Consider the following 17,396-nt stretch of genomic DNA (forward strand, 5'->3'; position numbering starts at 1 on the left):
TGTTCTGGACAATAATCAAACACAAAGTAGACTTTTTATAAAAATTTATTACAAGTGGAAAAGAAATGTTATTTATGCGATATTTTGAAATACTAATTTGACGGGGGGTGGAGGGGGCAACAAAACGCATTCACAGAAATGACTAGGGAAGAGCTAATGTTTCTTTGGCCTTTGTTTGGTCCCCATTTTGTGGTGGTTCCACAAAAGTTCTCTTGTCAAAAATAACATGGCATTATCAATGGATTGATGTACTGCAGTGCATCATGTGGCCAATAGATGGAGCGCATGATGTACATATGAAAGGCTGAAATGATAACACATAATGTCTTCATTTGACCATAAAACACATTAATAGCACAACTTCAAGTGAATTTCAGCTCAGCACATTAACATATTCACTTTCCATGCGGTATGGCATTTATTAAACTATTTATACCGTTCTTTTAGTGGGAAAACTCGGTTGTAGCACCTCAGGTTGTTTGCCTATGTTTTGGAAGTAGCTATATCAAGCCAGCTTGGATAAAAGCGCAAAAGAAATACCTCAGATCAAAAATTAAATTATTAGCCCATTCTGTGAGAAAATGGGGCTGAATAGCTTGCGAGTTGGAATGAAGGAGAGTATTTGTGGAATGTTGCACGATGGACGTCGTTCTCTCTCATCGTCGTGTCTTTTATAAGCTGTTCAGCTCCTGAAGTGTCTGATCCAGCACTTGATGCATTCCGAGGTTTTCTTCCTTTGCAGAAGATAATTTTTCTAAAAGCAAAAATGAATGTAATTAGTCAGACGACATTGTTATAATTTTTGACACGTTAAAATAGGCTTAAAGACTTAGTTTAGTGCACTTCATCCACAACCACACTATATATTAAAAAAAAAAACATTTTTGCTTGCAATAAATGGTCAGAAAAAGTAATAGTATTAAATTACAATGAAGTGTACTACGTCTAAAGAAGTACTTTTCTATTGTGAAGATTAGTAAACTAGAGATATAAGTGGGAAATCTGTCAGAATTGAAATGTAACCTCACCTTTGTAGTCATGAGATTTTTACATGTAAGGTGTAGGAAACTTTTTAATAAAAAAAATCTTTGTAATATAGTTAATATTTTTTATAAATTTAGAACTAACTCCATGGTCTGGGTCATTTAGTAACAGAGTTTTTTTTTTTTTTTTTTTTTGTGTAAAGGTCCCAAATTTCTCAAAGGTTCACATACTTTTGAAAAAAATGCATTACCATAACCATAGAATTTCATCAACCTTTCTTTTTAGTCATTTGTGATTGTGATCACAAATCGGACATCACTACATCTTAGAAGCATGTACAATATTTCATCTAGGCCTAAAATTGTCCTCAAATTTCCAGGTTTTTCTTCACCACAAGGACCCCTCCTAATCTTCATAACAATTCATTAACAATGAAAACAGAAGATTGAGAGTCTGAAATGAAAGAAAAGGAATGTTTTATTGAGACTAGTGAAGACACATTGAAGAAAATGAAGCGAACATGAAGAAAGTGTCTAAAAATCTGAGATAGCAGGAGGTGCAGCAGAGCGGGACAGAGATGGGTCTAGAGGGAGGTCATGTCATTGAGAGCATGGTCCAGCTCCTCGGAGATGGCCTTATACTTCAGCTTCTGAGAATAGAGTTCATCTGAAGATCGGCAGGAAAAGCAGGAAAGTGAAGGATCAGAAGCAGCAATGGACAAAAACCAAATGAAAAGAGAGAGACAAGAAGTTAACGGATGTTTGAAGACTAAACATGCTATGAAAGATCATGGTTTACCAAGAACAATGTAAGAAAATCATGTGCAAACCAACAATCAATGACTGTTTAAAATTTCATCTGGCCCTGAGAAGGTATGGGTACTTTTACTATTCATATACTTTTATTAATAAGCAAATGCAGAGTTTGGTCTCTTAAAGAGTTGCCTTGCACTGTAGGAAACAGACATACTTCATTTCTCTTGGGACAGAAGTAATACCAGGCTTGTTTAAACTGATTCCATATACTGAGCTTAATATATCATCTTCCAGTGAAAGCTTCAAGCAGATGAAATATAAGCCTGCTGGAACCCTGACAGAATTTCTCTAAACCAATATGGTGTCGTGTGGTTAATAAAAATTGATGGCCGCTCTATGCCCCGCCTGTGATCTGTAAAACCCTATCCATGAAAGACTTTAACGTGTTCTGCTTAACCACTGGTCATTTCTGAAGGTGAAAAGTTCATTTAGCCACTTCCTTACCTTCACTGAAGTTTTCATTAGAACAGTTTAGTATGTAGTGTTGTTTACCAAGTCAAACTATAGTCAAAAGTGACCCTTTGATATAACTTTTGAAAAAATAATTAATTTACTTAAAACAGGCTCATTTTCCAACTCTCCTAGAGTTAAACAGATGAGTTTTACCGTTTTTTTATCCATTCATCTCCGAATCCTTTCAGCCGAACTCTGGCTCTGGCGGTAGCACTTTTAGCTTAGCTTAGCATAGATCACTGAATCTGATTAGACCGTTAGCATCTCGCTCAAAAATGATGAAGAGTTTAGATATTTTTCCAGGCTGATATGGCCAGGAGCTATACTCTCATTCCGGCATAATAATCAACAAACTTTGCTGCTGTACCATGCAGTGATATTACACAGCGCCTGAAAATAGTCCTGAACATACAAAATAGCAGCTTTTAATTTTCCGTCGGTCTTAGTACACGATGTAACTACAGAAGGGAAAATATCTAAACTTTTTGGTCATTTTTCAAGATGCTAACGGTCAGATTCAGATTCAGTTATCTATGCTAAGCTAAGCTAAAAGTGCTACCGCCAGACCCAGAGATCGGCTGAATGGATTCAAAAACGGTAAAACACAACTGTTTAGCTCTAGGGGAGTTGGAAAATGAGCCTATTTTTTAAAAAAAGTGGAGTGTTTCTTTAAATGTATACAGGAGTAAAATATCTCTCTTTTGTTCTATCCATCTGAACAAATTTGTTAAAATAAACCACCCAAACCAATTGAATCTAGATTTTGAACCAGTTCATTCCTTCAGTTCAGAATGAAGTGATTCACAAAAATTAACCCCCCAAATAAATCAAATCTAGTTTTAGAACTAGTTCACATTTTCTGAATGAAGTGATTCACTAAAACGGACCACCCAGACCAATCAAATCTGGTTTATGAATCAGTTGATTGCTTTTAAACTGCCCAAACCAGTCAAACTAAAATGAATCATCTCCGCCTATGGTTTTTGTTGTGCTAATCTTGATTTACTAGAGAAAATATCTTATTCCTGGAAAAGTAACAATGCTTTGACAACAGCTACTGTGAATTTTTGAAATGAACTATTTGAATAAAGTCATTCTTAACGACAAATCAATCCAAAGGAACCGATGCACTAGAATGAGTCAGCATGTTGTCGTGCTACACAGCTAAAATAGCAGTCATTGCTAATTATGGGAAAAGCTACAGTACAGTGTTTTGGAAACAGATACTTGCACTTCTAGAACATGTAGTTAATCCAACAGAATCTCTATGTTCATTTACAGAGTCTTCCCAAGATTCAACTTTTGGCTCCACAGTAAACTTGCGTAACTCAAATATTTAACACAAATATTACTATGTTCGTACCTTCCAGGTCATCGATGGATTTTTCCAGTTTGGTCACTGTCCTCTCAGCAAACTCTGCACGGGTCTCGGCCTGAAAAACACAATACGGAAGTAAAAAAAAAAACAGTTGGGATGAGAAAGGGCAGCTTATCTTTGACCCTTGTCTCATTTATTGCCTTCTTTACCTCCTTCAGCTTGTCACTAAGAACTTTAATTTCCTCTTCATACTTGTCTTCTTTTTCCGAGTACTGAAAACAAAGACAGATACGGCAAATCTGCATAAACTTTGCTTCGCTTTCAGAGCTATTATGTTGTGAGAACTTTAACCGTAAATTACTGTCTTTTAGTTTCAAAGCAATTATCGAGCTCTGAAGTCGAGCGCTGATTATTATAGAGGTCTGAAATTGTGACTCGGTGAACATTAACAGATAAAAGAGAGATGTTGACTTACTTTCTCTGCCTGAGCCTCTAGGGATTTAAAGTTGTTGGTAACGTTTTTCAATTCCTCCTCTAAATCACTAGTTTTGCTGGAGGTGTTTGAGAGGAAAACAATGTTTTAACTGGACAAGAAACAAACATTCACATCATAGAGTGTGAGAACAGAAGTGTGAGAATAGGCAGATGATACCATTCGGCGACTTCAGCTCTCTCCTCGGCTCGCTCCAGCTCCCCCTCGAGGATCACCAGTTTACGGGCCACCTGTGGACGAGATGACGTTCAGATGAAGAGCTTCAAGCTTTCACACATCTGGAAGCGTTGTTCCTTCAAGACGCTTGTAACTCACCTCTTCGTATTTGCGGTCGGCCTCCTCGGCGATGTGTTTGGCCTCCTTCAGCTGCATCTCCTGGATCTCCATCTTCTCCTCGTCCTTCATGGCACGGTTCTCGATGACCTTCATGCCTCTGGAGGAGAAACAAGCAAGTTAGTGATTAGATCTTCAATAGGAGATGTGAGTGTTATTTCATAGTAAACAGCAATCCCACGGTCATGGAATCTGGAAACAGGAAGCAACCAATGAATTTCCATGAACTCTCTGCTTGTTTGTGATTACTGTACACAAGACACTTATTCAGATAACTTCGCTAATGAATCATTCAAAACAATTTGTGAACCAGATTGAACAATACATGGAACATTGTGATTTCAATCCATCTAATTTCTAAAAAAACTCATGGAAAATTTCCATCTTAACTAGTTGTTAATTAGCATGCATATTCCTAGAATATTAGCCATTTATTAGTAGTAATTAAGCACATATTAATGCCTTATTCTACATTCCTAATCCTACCCAATTACTAAACTCAACAACTACCTTACTAACTATTAATAATCAGCAAATTAGAAATTTACTGAGGGAAAAGTCATAGTTAATAGTGAATAAGTGTTCGCTTTTAAAAGTGCTCCCGAACAATAACCTCTCAAACATGGTTAAAAGTAAATAACTTGACTCTTTTAATTATATTTAATTCTGTCACATTGTGCTATCATCTTATACATTTGCTTGTGGATTGATGAGACAAAGATGTTCTGGTCCAGCAGAGCCATGTAGTTTGTACCCGAAGCAACACAGCAATTAATTCCTTTCCGCCATTCTTTAAAAATGCAAGGTTTCCATTGACCTCTCGCTCTCGTCTGCTGCTTTCTCCGCCTCTTCCAGTTTCTGCAGTGCAGTTGCCAGCCTCTCCTGAGCCCGATCCAGTTCCTCCTCCACCAGCTGAATCCTGCGGTTCAGACCCGCCACATCACCCTCAGCCTGACGACAAAAAAGGTCAAAGGTTACTTCTATGTAATTATATGCAAATATACATGTGGCTTTTTAAAACGATGTTCTAATATTTTTCAAGTCTGTGGGGATCCTCAAGATGATGGCATGTCATTTCCGTCATTTTTTTGTGTTTTGTTTTTGCACAATGCACAGTCAACTGCGACAGAAAAAACATTTTTACACCCTTTACGACCACCACCACCACCCGTTGTGATTCAAACAAAGATTGGCCTCAGAATGAGCACAATGGTGCCTCTGTGACATTTCTCGGCTTTTAAGAGACCTCACAGCCAAACAGGCAAGTTATTGGACTGATAATTGCAACTATAATTATGACAAATATCACCATGGCTCTCTCACAGACTCTCAACTGAGCGAGCGAGCAATGCTCTCAGAACGGTAGGAAAATCTCGCAGCCAGGAAACCGCATCTGGGTTTAAACTTTAAGAGAAGACAGAAAAACAGGGCATAGGGGAAAAGTTAAGAGGAGTAAATCGTCCATTTTCTGATAGCATCTTTGTTTTGAGTCAGAGCTGCTTCTACGGACTCCTGTTGCTTTCTTTAAGGTCCAGTAAAATATTTGAAGCATGAACGGTAGTGAACGGATCAAGGCTGACATACCACTTTACTTTCAAGTTTTTTTATAGCTAGTTTGCTACTGGATAGCATAAAAAAACTTTAATAAAACACAAAAAAGAATGTGATGACTCCCAGAATAGGGCCAAACCTCAATATTGTGAATGTTTTCTCATAATTTCAACTTCTTTTCTTGTAATCCCGAGTTTTTTCTTAAAATTGTGACTTACATTTCGCAATAAAAGATTTTATCTCACAATGTGACTTAGACTATTCAAATGTAACTTTATAACTTGTTCGAAAATGTGGGTAATGTGACTTTATGTCAACAAATATAACTTTCATCTCATAATTGTTTTTTCATTTTATATATCACAATACAACTTTATATCTCGCATTGTGACAACAACTTTCAAACCAACTATCAATGTGACTCTACAAATGTAATTTTATATTTCGCGATTAAGAGGAATAAAGTCAGATATAAAGTTGTATTTCAAGGTATAAAATATTTCACACAATTGCGACTTTTCCTCATAATCTGGACTTTATTTCGCAATGCAACTTTATATCTCACAATTACGAGAAATACATTTAGAATTGCGAGATATGTTTTATTTCAAGATAATTCATTGCAACTTTTTTCTCAAAACTGTGACTATTTTTCAATGTGTGAGCTTGTATTTTGCAATTTATCTCAAAATGTATCGTATTTCACAAAGTCCCATTTAAATATGCTCTTCAATATCAACAATATTAAAGAAGGAGGTCAAATGAACATTTATTCACACATATTTCACCAACACATCAATGGAGTAGGAAGTTGACCCCCTTTCGAAATAAAAGAGAACCAGAGAGGGGAGGAGAAAAATGCACAGGAAATGGACACACTCCACATCCTTTCCCCTCCCAAAATGCTCATTCAGTTCAGGGTCAGGATACTCCCTCATGAGCCGTGCCCTTTCCTTAGTCACCGCGTTCCCCGCGTTGCTTTAGATGAAAGCCATATATGGTAAAAGAAGCTCTGGAGAATGCTAGTGGTAAAGTGCCAAAAAGATTTAAAGGCTAAAGAATACCAAAAACAAAAACAGCCATATTTTATCGAAAAGCGTCTAGACGCAGCCTTGAATGTTTTATCATGTACCAAACAAACCCAAACACCCATATGAATGATATGAGACGTCGACATTCCCAGATCTTTGGATTCCCAGGCCCATTTAAACCACAGTGCACTCAGATCTTGTTAGAGCCCCTGTGACGTCCGTTTCCAATTATACGTTTAGGGTTGAAATGAGGGGGAATCACCTCGGACTGCTGTCGACTTCCTGAGGCACAGTACTATTGTATGTGACACTCAGCAAACACTGAGACGAACCCTATCAGTGTAATGACCTTTCTATGGGCTGATATTATGAAAATAAGGCCTATCGGATGAAAACGAACAGTGGCAATTAAGTAAGGAAGTGAAAGAAACGAAGGCTCGTTTTCAAGTTCATTTTCTAGAGACCTAAAAGAGCCAAAGAAAGAGTTGCAGATGCAAAATGATTGGTGATTTCTCACCAAACTCAAGGAAAAGCAGAAGTTTATTGGAGTATTGTAAAGTAAACGACCACTTGTGTGACTAAACTTTGAAAAGATATGCAAAAGAGGTCTTTATCATTTATGACACCATGGGAACCTGTCAATGCAAATTTGACAAGCCTAATGGTTTTTGTGCAGGCTTCGCCATATGTTTCTAGTCATGTTCTTGACTTTTAACCCCGCTCTGAATTATGGCCTACATAGATTAGGACCATCATGGAGAGGTCACTGGTCACGTCATGACCAAATCCAGCAGCATTCTGTCACTCTAAGGGTGGGAAAACTCCCACTTATGAATGCAAAGCCAGCAAAACTTGTATTATAAGCATATGACTCGACACCACAAAAGAGACAGAAGGAAGTTGAGGTAGAAGAAGGATGGGACCAAAAACCTTCCTAACATTTCTTAAGATCTCCATTAACAGGTCTTAGACAAAAGACACTATTGGTCTACAAACACCTGAAGAACTGGACTTTTCTCAAGCAGTGCCAGCTTCCTGCATATCTGCATGGTCATCTGAATACGAAGAGGGTCCACAGGAAACTCCAGTGTGGAGCAAGAGACAACATCCTGACTCAGTTCCTTTGGAAGCTCTGGATGGGACATCCTTTGGGTCTTTCTTGAGTAGAGCCAAATCTAATTCTTGAGTTCTGCGAAAGATCTAACAAAGATCTTCACTGTCTAAACCCAAGCAGGAGAACATTCACATTTCCTGGAAGTTCCATTCCAGTTAAATGAGAACAGACAGACTGTAGGGTTCTGGCTATGTTTCCTTAAGGCAGTTTGAACATTAAGTGCTCCAAAAAGGATGAGTCAGAAAATGAAGCATCTAAATCCACCAAGGACCGTGGGGGAGAGGGCTTCCTTCACCAGCATTTACATTTACTATTCTTCATCTGAATTAAGCGGCTTTATTCAAAAGAAATATTATTAATTAGGTCTAAATGAACGTTGCATTTTGATTAAACCAACAGAATACAAATACAATACAAATCGATCCTTTAACTGCAATAACTTCAATTTCTCTTTGTTTTTCTTTTCTGCTGGATGGATGGTTGTATGACTGAATACATTAGGTCCCTCAGACCAAAAAAAAGTTAGACAGGGTAGAAATAACTCATAGACAGAGATAGATAGATCTATAGATAGATAGAAAGATGAGATAGATAGATAGATAGATAGATAGATAGATAGATAGATAGATAGATAGATAGATAGATAGATAGATAGATAGAAATCTTTAAGAATTATGCTTTAAGTACTAAACAGGCAAAAACGCACCAATTGCTAGTTAAAACAAATACATTGTTAATTTTGTAAATTAAAATGGTTTGTAAGACTAAAATAACAGTAAAACGGTGCAATAAACTTATATGAGAAAACAGTGAGGCCTAACAACTGCCCAAAGGCAGATTTGGGGGTCGGACTGTCCCTTTGGACCAACGCCTTTCATTCCACAACCTCACGTCTTCATCCAGGTCTCGTTTTCAGCTAAACATACAATTACAGTCTTCAGAGGAGCCCAGGAGCTTTTTATAGACGCCTGTGCTCACAGAGCGAACGCGTAGAAGAGTCCGGAGACTGTAAAGACGATATGTAAGAAGTAAGAAGAAGTAAGAAGATGTGTCTCACTTTCTCCCGGAGCTCGCGCTCATTGTCCAGCTCGCGCTGTAGAACCAAAGCTCGATCTTCTGCGTCATCCGCCTGCTGCTGCAAAGTCTGGATCTTTCTCTTCACTGAGTCCAAAGAAGTCACACCTGTCATTTTAGATACTTTTATTATACTATACTTGCGACTGAAAAACGAAACAAATCGCGACTTTGCTCAGGGAAAGATAAAACGATGTGCAAAAAACAACGGGAAACTTTTCAAAAGGCTATTAAAAAATAAATACGTCAAAATATAATACCGAATATAGGGATGTTACAAAATAACGGAATGCTAATGTACTTGGATGGCCAGTGCAAAAAAAAGGAAAAGAAATAGAAGTGAAAAAATGATATGAAATAGGCAATCCCAAGTTCTTCCCAGTCCGGATCAATACAAAACGCTTCAATGAACAAAAACCGCTCTTCGCAGGAGGTTATTTCTGTCTCATGGAGTCATTGGAATGTGAGAGAATGTAAGGAGGCAGAACTTCTGCAGGAAAGTTTCAATGTAGTGAAAAAGTGAGGTCCCTGTGACGTCACGGCGGGCGGGGCTCCCATTGAGTCACAATTCAGTCTCGTTTCCTTTTAATTACGTTTTTACATAAACTTTGACAACTCCGATCCCTAGAAAGAAGTAGTCTTTTAGTTTATGCTCGTTCTAATTTTTTCTCTTCTTTTTCAAATATATAATTACTTTATTCTACACTGTAAAATCATTTTTAACAGAAATGTAACATTCGAAATACAATTGAACACAAATAATTTCTTAATTCTAGACATCTCAAAAAGGATCACATTAAAGATTTCATATTATGAATAGCCTGATATCATCTTGCATCCCTCGTTAGTTTTCTGAGGCCCCTTATTTGAGAAACACTGCCATTGCTACCCAATCTGTCCATTAAATGTTTTCCGGTTGATTGATTCGATCACATTAAATAATATTTTTGGATAAGACTATGAGTTTTAGATTTTCACATACCTGACAAATGTTACAGTAGGCTATATACATTTATTTTAAAGCAAAAAAAAAAATGTTTTTAGTCGTATTAATGATTCGTTGCCATTGAAAATATTCATTATTTTTGTTACCAAATGAAAATTCAAAGTAGTCAAAAGGCGAAATGCACTACAGGTTGTGACTTTGCCACCACTTACTACTTCAACACAGCAATTAAACGCAAGATTTCAATTACAACCCCCTCAGTTTTGACCTTAAACACCATTTCATGTGTGACACACTTTTCTCAGAAGTGTGCTTTTGTTCTAAAGACGAGCCAGCATTGATTTCATTAGTCACAGGAGTGTGGCCCTCTGTGTTTGCTTTCGCTGCATTCTTGGGATTCCTGGCCTGCTACATGGCAACCCAAGTCCCAGTCTCCCCTGCTGTTCACTGACTTATCAGAAACAGACCTCAGAAATCCAGAGTATCTTACTTCTGTGGCATTGCGAATGCAGATGTATAATTAGTTTACAGTTTCCTCTAATGCATGACATGTGGTAGGCTTGTCTGGAGCACATTTTCAGGGCAACGCTCCAAGGAACTCAAAATGTGCTTGTATTCCCAGTTTTAGGCCTCACGGTCTGCCTACAGAAAACTAGAACGTTCTACAGGAAATGAATCTTGCTCAAAAATACATTTGTCCTCTTATTGGATAAAGTTTGATGTTACGGTTTGTCTCGTAAAAGTGTTTTGTGGTCAATGATAACATCTCTCCTTAAAGGGATTTACCTCCATCCTGGAATCATTAAGGAATCACAAACAAGCGGTTTGCCCCTCCTCGGCTTCCTTCTCGAACTATGCAGTCATTTCCTTTGAGGTCACATTGTGAGGAGTAACCCGAGCTTATCAGAGCAGAGGACAGGATGGACCACTTCAGACCCATGTGTAATTACGGCAATTTTCTCCCTCGTCCTAAAGCCAAACCCGTTTCTACAGGTGAAACCCTTTGTGCTTCATTTCAGCTTCAAGGAATAGTTCACCCAAAAATGAAAATTTGCTGAAAATGAACTCACCCGCATGCAAGTAGTAGATGAGTTTGACTCTTCTGCGGAACGGATTTTGAGAAATTCTACATTATATCACTTGCTCATCAATGGATCCTCTGTAGTTAATGGGTGCCGTCAGAATGAGAGTCCAAACAGCTGATAAAAACAACACAGTAATTCACACCGCTCCAGTCCATCAATTAATGTCTTGTGAAGTGCAAAGTTACATGCTTGTAAGAAACAAATCCATCATTGATGCGGTTTTAATTTCAATCCATTGGTTCCAGCTAAAATATGAGACCTCTATCTATAATAATTGCTTTTTTCCAGTGGAAAAAAAAACAGTTGTCATTTCTGTATCAGGAGAGAAATATGCACAAATCAAGCATGGTTTACAATTAGAAATATGTTGGTGGACTTTGATTTGAGCGGACAACAGGGGATGGACTTTTCACTGGAAGAAGCAATTTTATGGAATATGGACTCATATTTTGGCTAGAAGCAATGGTTTAAAGTTTAAACACCTTAATGATTGATGGATTAGATTTTTACAAACAAACTTCACAATATGTTAACTAATAATAGTCATGTGGACTACTTCTGGATTACTGTCATGTTTAGACTCTTATTCTGATGGCACCCATTCACTGCAAATGATCCATTGGTGATGAAGTGCTAAATTTCTGTAAATGTGTACGGATGAAAAAATAAAATCATCTGGATCCTGGACGGCCTGAGGGTGAGTGCATTTTCAGCAAATATTCATTTTTGTGTAAACCATTCCTGTAAAAGTACTTAATTTGTGTGTTTAAACCTGAAAATTACCTTTTTAGGGAGGGAATTGTCCGTTTCAAGGCATTACAAAAGTAAACCTGAGGAGAAAGGTATTTTAAAAGATTCATGTCTTGACATGTTTTATTGAGGTAAAGCTTTTTATTGCCCTATAAATCCCCATTTGAAACGCTTGGAAATGGTGCCGTGACCCTGAAAGGGACCAGCTGGGATCAGAGCCACAGTGACAGGAAGTAAAAGCATCATAACAAAGCCTGAATGACTTAAGTTGTTTATCATAGAGGTATCATGTCTGATTCTGTTTTTATTGAACCCTAGTCTAAAGAATGCGTCACTTACGTCAGCAGCTTTTTTTTCAGACAGTTCCAGTTTCTCTTGGGCGTCTTTCAGGGCCTCTGAGTACTTGTCCAGTTCATCTTCAGTCTGTTTGAGCTTCTTCTGCAGGCCGACCAGCTCATCCTCCAGCTGAATGTGGAAGAGTGAGTAAATGTGTCAGAGCACTGCACACATGACATAACTCAAAGGAATTTATCCCAGCTGTCCAAACTAAAATCTGTCTGGAATGCGTATAGTGTTGATAGATTTTAACTATTTTTCTGGTGCATAATATTATTTTTAAATGTACATGCTATACATATACATGATTCTATACGTAATGTATAAAAAGTGGTTATATTTCGCCTAAATATTTCATTTAATTTTTTTTGCATTTTATGACTATGATTTTATGAATTTATAATATTTTATGACTGATATTATTATAATTATGTATAATAATTGTAACAATTAATTATAATTAAATAATTTTACTAATAAATTATAATTAAATAATTTTACTAATGAATTATTATTATATGACCTTATAACCCATATTACATTCTAAGGCCTTCTCTTTGTATTGGACAGATTGGGCAAAATTTCTACAGTGACTTTCTAGAGGACTAAACACATATAGTTTTATTAAATATACACTATAACAATAACCCAATTCACAATTATTTCCAAATATTTCATTATTCATTATTAATGTTAAATCATTAGCCTATTTATCCATGTATTTTTTTATTATTATTATTAGAGTAAAATTAACCTATGCATCTTTTAACATTAAACAATTTTTAATATATGAAGAAAAAAGACATTAACCAAGATTAATAAATGCCTTACTATAATTGAAATTGTTAGGTGCAGATTTTTTTAGCATTCCTATATAATTGTACAAAATAAGTAGCCACTGTTGTGAAAGACCCAGAATTGCAGCTCAAATGCATACTTGGTTTTCAAGTATGAGGTCTTGGCTCACTTCTCCTTGATTACAATCATACAGTCCAGCCTTTACAGACGCTATTGCCAACACTTTTGTTGGGACTTTAAGCATTCATACATTTTTCACATCACTTTCTTCTGGATCTACCTGAAATCCTGAGTTCTTACCTGCTTGCATTTGTCCTCAGCAGCTTTCTGTTCTGTCTCTGCCTGCTCTGCCCGGTCGATGGCGTTTTCCTTGTCCAGTTTGAGCATCTGCATCTTCTTCTTGATGGCCTCCATGCTTGCAGGTTGATCTAGTGTCTGGGTTAAATATGAAATTCGAGGGAGCTACGAATGAAGTGCAGTTCTTGGTCCTTCAGCCGAAAGTGTGGTCAGACTAATGGATGCGAGGAGATTTAGGAGACGAGAAGAATGCAGCTGATGCTGCCTGCAACCAAGAGCTGCCAGCAATGCTGGATCGCTTTACATAACCCAACCAAAGTCTAAAACACCCCTCTCCCCCACCCGTCTCCCTATCTAACCACTTGTGAGAAGGAATGGCCTGGACCAAACACAGTCAGAAGAACTTCTCCTTATTTGGAGTGGTGCATATTGTTTTTAAAAAAGGACCAAGGGATGGAGAAGTGAGCAGATAGGACCTGGGTCCAGATTTAACCATTTAAATGAGCTTCATGTTCTTGTTACATTCTTAAAAATAAATGTTCTTTATTGGCGTTGAAGATTCCATGAAGAATCTTTAACATTCATGGAAACTTTCCATACTACAAAAGGTTCTTTATTATAGAAAAGGGTTCTTTGGGTTGTAAAAAAACATGTTCTTCTCGTTAAGAAGAAGAATGGTTCTTTTAAGATCTGTTCACTGAAAGGTTCTTTAGTGAAACCAGAAATGTTTATTCAGTAGAACTGCTGCGAAAAAAAAACTCATTTTGAAGTGTACATGACAATCATCAAAAAATTTGTCTAAAGAACTCATTCAAATACCCTAAAATGTATGGTTATGTACTTTTCAAAAACCCTAACCCTTAGCAGTCGTGTACAGTCTGCTGTGGAAGCTGGTATTATTTTTCTTATTATGCAGCTCTCTGAAATACTCCTTAATTATTGGTCAATCACGGAACTGGGCATTCAGTTATTTTTACCATATAGTTCATGGAATTGATTCAAACTGCTCAACATGAACTAAAATCGCCATTTATTCTTATTTCATATGCAATTGGTGCCATATTGCATCTCATTATTGGCGGTGTTTGTCTTGTTACTGATTTTTTTGCGCATTGTAATGGACTTTTTTTTACTTATCACAAACTTTACGCTAAAATTATAAAGTAGCCATAAAATAAGCCATATAATAAGCTTACCATTTTAATCTGGCCAATAAACCTGTAGGTACACAGTAAAGATTATTTAATGACAAGAATATTAAAAAAACTTGTAAGTGGACCATTTTGAATTGGGCAAAAGCGTAGTCAACCACCACAGCAATGTCCAAAAAAGCCACTAAGAACACATTTAAAACCCCAGTTTTAAATGTTAAACATTTAAAACCCCAGACAAGGGTTAATCACATTTATATCGAAAGGAAATAAAGTGGCTTTCGATTTATTTCATGTCTTGTTCAGTCAAGTCTGATATAAAGCAAACGCAAACACTTGATTTAGAGTTTTTGAGACCCAAAGCGCTAAATGGTCAAACCGTTGGGTTTAACTGTTTTGGCACAAAAACTAGAGCAGAAGTGCAGAATGTAACACTTTTTTTCCCCACTGCATGTACCTTAGACATACTCGTCTGTCAAACAGATGATTCACTCTCCATAACACCTGGATGAACACGCTGAGAAGGGTGTCCAAAAACACCTGTGCTCCAGACAGACGGCTTTCTGCATGTCATCGTTACATATGACGTCATAGCAGTACACAGATGTTTGGCACCTGTAAACCCACTCCAGTGTGCCCTGCCTTTGTTGGCCTCCTTTAAGCACTGTTGTAAGGAAAAGATGCAACGTCATTTGGCATTCGTTCAACGTTACTTACTCATGCCTCTCCCGCTGAGCTTTAAGGATAAAGGGAAGTATGAATGTGTGTCATGTTGTGGAAGAAGTTTAACGGATGAGTACAACACAAAGTGTACTTTGTCAAATCGCCAATGGACAAAAACATGTTTTAGGAATTCATTCAATCCAGGTAGAAATCTAGAAATTGCTTAGATCAATGTTCAATACACAAGATTCTAAGTTCAATACAAGTTAAGGTCAAGGTCGATTACCACATAAAATATTGCTCCTCCATCAAAACAAAACAATTTGGCAATTTTTCACTATGTAAAGTTCAAAAGTTATTTTATAAAATGTCAAATTGTGTGTAAAAAATTTAATATTATGGTAGGACTGCTCATTTACTGAAAAAAATGGAGCTGTTGGGTTCCATAATAAAGTATAAACTTACATTAAAAAGTTTTAAAATATTGCGCTGTAAACTTCAAAACTTCTATTGAGCTGTAAACTTCTTAGAAAGTGTCACATTTGTAAGGAAAGTGTAAAAAGAACGAATGTGTAAAGTCTCAATCATTGTTTTGTGACAGGACTATTATTTAACATCAACTAAATTTATTGATAAGTAGGTAAAAATTAAGTAAAAATCTTGTATTCTGTGCTAATACGTGGTCAGTTTTTTGTCCGTAGTAATTAACATGCCACAAGTGCTATCAATAGATATTAACATTCCTTTAAACTAACCTTAAAGGGGGGGGGGGGGGGTGAAATGCTCGTTTTCACTCAATATCCTGTTAATCTTGAGTACCTATAGAGTAGTACTGCATCCTTCATAACTCCAAAAAGTCTTTATTTTTATTATATTTATAAGAGAAAAATAGTCTGTACCGATTTTTCCCGGAAAAACACGAGCGCCTAGAGGCGTGACGTGTGGGCGGAGCTAAAGAATCACGAGGGCCAGTAGGCTTTTGCTTTGATAGCGTTTGGAAGCTGTGACACAGATCCAGAGGCTGAAATTTAACAAGAGCATCAGCAAAGGCGTCTCTATGTGGTATGTACTGAAACTGTATATGTTTGCTTAGCGGTTTTGGAAAATGACTAAGTTCCACTTTAAGTCGTCTTTTTTTTTTTTTTTTTAAGCTGTACATGTGGAAAGTGAAGTTTAATGACAACATCGCATGTTGTTTACTTGATATGCTTACGCGATGATAGCTAAGTTAACAACACACATATTTGAAGCAGTTTTACTCACCGCATGTGGTTCCAACACACGATCGTGACCTTTTTCGTTGGGACTGCATTATCCTTAAGAAATAAACGATATGCAATCCGAAATGCAGGGAACAAACAAAAACACTTGCACAACTCCGTTGATGCTCTGTAAAAATAAACTCCATCCACTGGTCCCTTAATGCTGTTTCTCTTTTGATAATCTGTGCAGGGTTGTCTTGCCCTGGCAACCAAAAACACACTCCTTTTGTGACTTTTCGCGACGCTCTCGCTCTGATCAGGCTGTGCTTGGCCTCTCAGTGCTGTGCTATACGAGAGCGCGCGCTCTTCCGGCAGAAGTTCCTTAAGACCCATATAAGGAAATTCCGCTCCATCTAACGTCACACAGAGCCATACTCGAACTTGTGACAAACCGGAAGAGGTTTTTTTGGAACAAAAATACTCCTTCAAACGTACAACTTAATTTTTGAAACTTTGTCCATGTTTAGCATGGGAATCCAACTCTTTAACAGTGTAAAAAACTCAGTATGTATGAAATAGCATTTCACCCCCCCTTTAATGTGTTGGAGTGTACTGTACATATGAGATAAATATCTGCTATATGCTATCTTTTCTAAAACATGTTGACATGTCAGAAGAGAGCAGACCGCACTAAACACAATGAAAAACGTAACGAGTGTCTATTTTCTTTGGATGATCAAAGTAACTAAAATTAGTGCCACTAACTACATTTTTCAATTGCGTGACAGAAGCCCAGCTGTTTTCAAAATAATATAACTTTTCCTTAAACGAGCTAGTGTTTTTTTAACAATTATCGTAGCATATAGCATGAAAAAAAAAAACTACGAACAAAGGTATTTCACTGCTAGTAGGCTAATATTTGTCCGCTAATAGACATAGCGATGATTGGACATCACTAACGCCAAGATGGCATTCCACGTTGACCTTTAATAAGTTTTATGT

At 37.1% G+C, this 17,396-nt stretch overlaps 1 protein-coding gene across 4 annotated transcripts; it reads right to left on the reverse strand.

The window, feature by feature from the left end:
• Window positions 1-29: 29 nt before the first annotated feature.
• Window positions 30-13,683, reverse strand: LOC113040162 (tropomyosin alpha-1 chain-like). 4 transcript variants are annotated; one of them, XM_026198447.1, is made up of 9 exons: window positions 13,382-13,682; window positions 12,287-12,412; window positions 5,214-5,347; window positions 4,379-4,496; window positions 4,223-4,293; window positions 4,046-4,121; window positions 3,780-3,842; window positions 3,616-3,685; window positions 30-754 (listed from the first exon to the last, which is right to left on the reverse strand). In XM_026198447.1, exons 1-9 carry the CDS (start codon window positions 13,493-13,495, stop codon window positions 672-674), a joined length of 855 nt encoding a protein of 284 aa, XP_026054232.1. In that variant the 5' UTR covers window positions 13,496-13,682; the 3' UTR covers window positions 30-671. The 4 variants fall into 4 exon arrangements, with proteins under 4 accessions (XP_026054232.1, XP_026054235.1, XP_026054233.1 ...); XM_026198448.1 differs by lacking the exon at window positions 30-754 and adding an exon at window positions 1,444-1,650 and having other exon boundaries at window positions 13,382-13,683; XM_026198450.1 differs by lacking the exons at window positions 12,287-12,412; window positions 13,382-13,682 and adding an exon at window positions 9,150-9,644.
• Between the last annotated feature and the right edge of the window lie 3,713 nt (window positions 13,684-17,396).

Source organism: Carassius auratus, chromosome 22 (assembly GCF_003368295.1).
Source record: "Carassius auratus strain Wakin chromosome 22, ASM336829v1, whole genome shotgun sequence".
Lineage (NCBI taxonomy): Eukaryota > Metazoa > Chordata > Actinopteri > Cypriniformes > Cyprinidae > Carassius > Carassius auratus.

Excerpts from the sequence above, each read along its gene's own strand:
- LOC113040162 (XM_026198447.1), bottom strand. The coding sequence starts at position 13,495 with ATGGAGGCCATCAAGAAGAAGATGCAGATGCTCAAACTGGACAAGGAA. Across the intron at positions 4,294-4,378 it reads CCGACCGCAAATACGAAGAG|GTGGCCCGTAAACTGGTGAT; the intron begins GTGAGTTACAAG and ends TCTCGTCCACAG. Across the intron at positions 4,122-4,222 it reads AGAGCTGAAGTCGCCGAATG|CAAAACTAGTGATTTAGAGG; the intron begins GTATCATCTGCC and ends AAACACCTCCAG.